This window comes from Bidens hawaiensis, unplaced genomic scaffold (genome assembly GCF_021521415.1).
Source record: "Bidens hawaiensis isolate Kalapana, Puna unplaced genomic scaffold, B.hawaiensis_p1.1 tig00021507_1, whole genome shotgun sequence".
NCBI classification, from domain to species: Eukaryota; Viridiplantae; Streptophyta; class Magnoliopsida; order Asterales; family Asteraceae; genus Bidens; species Bidens hawaiensis.
In genome coordinates, this window is record NW_027493342.1 from 263,990 (window position 1) to 269,994 (window position 6,005).

The 6,005-nt window shown below is 38.7% G+C and overlaps 1 protein-coding gene across 1 annotated transcript; it reads right to left on the reverse strand.

Annotated features, from left to right (window-relative positions):
- Positions 1 to 674: 674 nt before the first annotated feature.
- On the reverse strand, positions 675 to 4,258 carry LOC143563680 (uncharacterized). Its single transcript, XM_077051171.1, has 5 exons — positions 2,006 to 4,258; positions 1,476 to 1,909; positions 1,233 to 1,394; positions 1,068 to 1,143; positions 675 to 962 (listed from the first exon to the last, which is right to left on the reverse strand). Exons 1-5 carry the CDS (start codon positions 4,256 to 4,258, stop codon positions 681 to 683), a joined length of 3,207 nt encoding a protein of 1,068 aa, XP_076907286.1. The 3' UTR covers positions 675 to 680.
- Positions 4,259 to 6,005: the final 1,747 nt, after the last annotated feature.

Genomic DNA, 6,005 nt, shown 5'->3' on the forward strand with positions numbered 1-6,005 from the left:
AAAGTAGTCTTTTGACACTGCTCAATCTCAGGAAGGATAAAATAGTCTTTTAACATGCATTCAAAATGCTTTCTCCCTTCTACGGCCCTGAATGTCTGCAAGCCGTGAAAACAGCAATAAGCGTTAAAACTATTCGGTCTAACTCGCTCATTTAACACTTTCAAAAGAGCGCGATCTTTTGTTTCCTGTGTCCATAATATGCATTAATAATTGAAGTCCACGAAACCACACTTTTATGATTCAAATTATTAAACACATTTGCAGCCAAATCTATGTTCCCAAACTCGCCTTGTTGATGACTTTTGCAGGATCCATATGAATTTGTTGCAGTTATGAAAGAAAGTTATGAAAGGTAAACTTGTTTAATTAAACGAGTTAAACAGGTAAATGACAACCTAAATGTGAATATCTATTCGACGTTGATGCTAGAAGACTATTGATGACATTGTGTACCCAAAACTGTCCCTTTTAACTAATTATCTTACATTTGTTACAAAACATACCAGGGGATCAAGAGAAATGTAACCCCCAATCGAAATGATATGCATAATGTCATTCGAAATATAAAATCATGTTCTAAAAACAAAAGCAAAGTTACAAGGCAGGCCAGAATACAAGGGGAGCAAACAACAACCCATTCATCCAATGCCTATTTCAAAATTTCATACGCTGCCTGCGACTCAAACCGATGAGTACCTTAACGGTAACAGATCAGGAACCACAATGTTCTTCAAAATTTGACTTTCTTGCAAACCAACAATCTTCACGTTCTCATTCGAGTGCCCATACGTAAACACATTTGTAATCTGAGTGCACCCAAACAACTTCACCATTTTCAGTGACAAGCAGTTATCTACAATCAATCCTAGTGCTTCATCTGTCATTTCCCGACACCAAGATAAATCCAAACTTTGCAATTTAATTGCATGTTTGGCAAGTGATAAAGCAGTGTGATGAGCAACCTGCAAAATAACCAACAAATATCACAATATATGAATATAACAACCTTAATATCATGGTATAACATTCTAGGAAGGCGGTTGGTACAATGAACAAAAAGAAAGCACCTTATCAACATGGTTTAGAGATAGTTCTGTCAAAGTTCCTCCACGTGCTTCAAGATATGCAGCTACAGCTTCATCACTGTCATGTTCACATAATTATCAAAACATAAATATGGATATAAGCAAATTATTCTGATTAAAACATTAAACATAAAACAATTAACAAACCTGAACGTGTTACGAGAAAATTTCATTGTTCGAATTGTTTCGCAACCATTAGCAAGATGGCCGAGTGATGCATCAGTCAGCTTACACACATTAGTCAAATCTATTGCACATAAACCGGGACAACTTTCTGCAATGGCTTTTATCGCTCTATCTGTCAACCTCCTGGTCGAATTTAAAAACAGTTTAACTAATTAAATAAAGTTAAGACAAAGATCCTGAAACCAAAAAAATAAAAAAACTCACGTGCAATCTGCCAAAACGAGCTCCTTCATCTTATGCCCTTGAACAGCCACAAACTGTGTGATGAAAGAATTATTAACAGATTCAGACCGAGACATAGACAGTACTTCCAAATGTTGTAGGCTCAACAGCGCAGGCAGAATACTCTTAGCATCAATACCAAAACACTCATCAATGTACAACTCCTTAAGAACCGATCCTAACTTATCAGCTAAGATAACAATAGCATCGGAAGTAAGCAAGGAACAACATCCAAGGTTAATCGATCTTAATGCAGATGCAGAAGTGACAAGAGCATTTAGCCCAGCATCTGAAAGTCGACAAGCGCCTTTTATCGATATGTTAGTTAATGCAGACAGCTTATTTGGTAAATTATTCAAGGTAGCATATAAAACATAGTCTGGTAAACATCTCCCACACTGATCCAGTTGCAGTACCTAAAACAAGCATTTAAAATACCTATCTTTAGCCCAAAAAAAATGTACCAACAAATACATACACGAAAAAAAAAATATGATGAATGACAATCTTACAGTGAGATTACTAGCATCAATTGCCTCAAAAGTTTTTGTAAACTGGTCCTCGTTTAACCACGAACAATCTTTTACGCGTATCTCAGTCGGAGACTTGCTTGCAAGCAGGTTAAAAAAATGGTGGTTCATTTTTCTCGAGTCACAAAGTGCTTGTGTAAGCTTGTGTCTAAGTGCATCAGGCACACTTTCAAGTGATGTTATCGCATCCACATTTTCAGCCATTATGTTCACACACAACTCCTCTAACGATGGTGGCGTCTTCTTAAACCAAGCACCGTCGTTTTTCTTAGGAACCCATATCAATGGCGTAGCTTTGCTTTGCTTTTTCTGTTCGGTTGACATGTTTGACTCTCGATCTTTAATGATTTTCATGGCGGTTGAAAAGGGACCGGGCCAATCCTCCATGTCACCATTTGCCTCCAGTTGTGGTTCAAGTTCATCTTCATCTACATCTTCTTCTTGAATGGAGAAATGTGCAAACCTTGATGCATTCTCTTTGGCTACGCTCTTGAACCTTTCTTTCGGGTCCATTTTATCGATAGGCGCAACTCTGTTAATAGTTACTTCCTCCGGGATCAAAGTATCAGTCATTGCAGTGTCCATTAAACCGTCTTCTTCAGGCTCACCAGTTATCAAATAATCAGTTACACTAAAATCTGATTCTGATGATGAACTAACCTCAATCGCTTTACCTTTCCCCTTAGCTTGTACGCTAAATCGCCTTCTATCCCGTTCAATCGTGCCATTAACATCAACATCCTTAATTATAGCACCTCCTTCACTAACTCCATTAACATCCTCTTTAATTTCCGTTCTTGAAAGCTTCTTCCTCGATCCCAATCTTAAACCTTTAACTGACTCCGAGCACGATTCCTCAACCTTTTTCACACTCTGCACATCTTCTTCACCGCATTGTTTAGTGCCAGTATCATTATCCAATTCCATTGGAACCCTAACACTACCAGATTCTTTTTCCATCTCATCCACAACCTTCACACACGAATCATCAACCACACTAACTCCAATACCAACATCCTCTTCTGTACCCTTTTCACCCTCGTTTACTTCTAGTTTCAAAACCTTCTTCCCCGACCGTGTTCTTAAACAGTTAACCGACTCCGCACACAATTCCTCAACCTTTTTCACACTCTGCACATCTTCTTCACCACATTGTTTGGTGCCAATTTCATTATCCAAATCCAATGAAACCCGAACACTATCAGACTCCTTTTCAACCACACTAACTCCAATACCAACATCCTCTCCCATTCCCTTTTCACTCTCTTTTACTTCTCGTTTCAAAACCTTCTTCCCCGATCGCACTCTCAAACACTTAACCGTCTCCGCTCCCAATTCCTCAACCTTCTTCACACTCGTTATACCTCCTTCACTAACTCCATCAACATCCTCTTTCGTTCCTGTTTCACTCTCGTTTACTTCCCGTTTCAAAACCTTCTTCCCCGCCCGCACTCTCAAACACCTAACCGTCTCTGCTCCCGTTTCCTCAACCTTCTTCACACTCGTTACACCTCCTTCACTACCCCCATCAACATCCTCTTCCGTTCCATTTTCACTCTCGCTTTCCCATTTCGAAACCTTCTTCCCCGACCGCACTCGCAAACACTTAACCGACTCACCGCACGCTTCCTCAATATTTTCCACACTCTGCACACCAGCATCCACTTCCATTCCCTTTTCACTCTCGTTAACTTCCCGTTTCGAAACCTTCTTCCCCGACGGCACTCTCAAACACTTAACCCACTCACCACATGCTTCCTCAACATTTTCCACACTCTGCACTCCAACATCCTCTTCCGTTCCGTTTTCACTCTCGTTAACTTCCCGTTTCGAAACCTTCTTCCCCGACCGCACTCGCAAACACTTAACCGACTCCGCTCCCGATTCCTCACCACATTGTTTACTACCACTACCACTACCATTATCCGAATCCAACAAAACCCTAACCCTAACACTCCGCTCAGTTTCCGGCTTCACCGCCTTCCGCTTACCACTACAACCTACACTCTCACCAGCATTACACAAACTCCGATTCAACGACAGTCTCGCACTCCTCCTCAAGCCTTGATTCGATCCAGACATTGAATCCGTACAAACTACTAACCCTAAGTTATCGGAACTCTGAACCGGCTTGGATTCAACTTCCTTGGCCGGTGTTGCCGGTTCGATTTCAACACCGGAGTTCGGTGACGATGACGATGAAGAACCGGGTTTTCGAGACCGTAAAACCGGCATGAGTAAGATATCGGTTGATTGAAGACTTACTTGATTTGAAGAAAACGACGACGTTTGATTATTATTAATTTATTGAGATGAAGATTGATGAAGACGGTTAGGGTTTGGGTTTTGAAAGAAAAGAGGGAAATGAAAGAAGCTTGTAGGCTACGATTCATCCAGTTCCCGCCAAATTAATAATAATAACAAGTTCTAGGGTTTGGACTTTGGCCAATGGAAGTGTACCAAATTGTTATAAACTTAATATATACGTTATCACAATTGAACAACGTTAAAAATGTGATGATTAAAGAAACTTGGACATGATTTTTGAAATAAATGGTAATAACACTTTTAGATGTAAATAAACAGGTTTAAAACTTAAAATCGGGTTGGGTTGAAACCGGTTTAGTTTGGTCAACAAAAGTCAAAACCGGTTTTGGTTCGGGTTTTGATTGGTTTCAATTTCGGTTTTGGCCAGTTTATGTTTGAAACTGGTTTTGGTGGAGAAAAATTACAAACTGGTTTCTATATAATCGGTTTCAAACCGGTTTGGTTTTCGTTAGATTTTCAAGTCGGTTCGGTTAACTGATTTATTTGCCCACATCTAATAAATTACACAGAATGTGAATTATTAGGATAGATTTTACTCTTACACTCTTACACTTACGTACTATATATACTACGACAATTTTATTATTCAGGGGATAATGTCTTATAATTGGAGTAGAAATTTGGTGCCATCCACAATTCCACATGTATGTGACCATCCACATGTATATAACACCCCCCCCCCCCCCCCGGATGATATATTTTCAAACACCGGTGTTTAAACTTTCAATTAACAAAATCAAGTTGTTTGAAACACCGTTTTAATGTAAGTTTTACATCAATCGATCCGTATCTCAAATTCGATCAAAAGAAACATCATCTTGAAATTTGAAAAAATAACTTAACGGCGTTAAGTTTTTTTTTTCCTTTAACAGATGTCCAATGAAACAATTAGTGTGAAAGGTGAGACCGAGGAAGCTATTTATGAGGTGGAATTATTATCGGCCAACTGCAAAAGGTTGAGATTTTTATAATCCATTTTGCCTAATAATTACATTGATATTCGTGTTTTACGTGTTGTGTATCTACTTTTAACATAATCGAATATAGTAAGTATTACCAACATAGCATACATAGTGACGAAGCTTGGACAAAAACGCAAGGGGTGAACTCTACGGCTGAAAAGAGTAACTTTATACTAGGTTTTCATACGAAAGCAAGTAAATCCACACTACTCAGCACAAAAAAAAATCAGAAAAAACAACGGTATATTATTGGGCATATAGTATACCATATATACTCAAAACAAAATTGGGTATATTATATATGGTATGTATTTAAAATAAGCTAGGTTGGTAAATGTAGTCAGACACACAACATATATAATTAAAAGTCAAAACGTAATAAGACTCTAAGATTTGTTAAGTGTCATTAAAATTGTAAAAATGTCAAAACATATTGGGAATAGTTGGGCATGTGACCGGGTTTCGGGTATGATTGGGTCGGGGTTTGACCGGGTATTTTGATTAAGGCTATGGGGAGAAATCTAATACCAGATCATACCCGCGGTTCAGGTACTGGTATGAACCAGTTCCGGGCAGGTCCAAAACCGGGTATTGTGTGCATCGGAATGTGCTATTGTACTAGTGTGTTTCCCTTTTTTATTAAAACTCTTTATTTTAAGTTTTAGGGGGTTTTCGTATAGCTTTTTTAACAA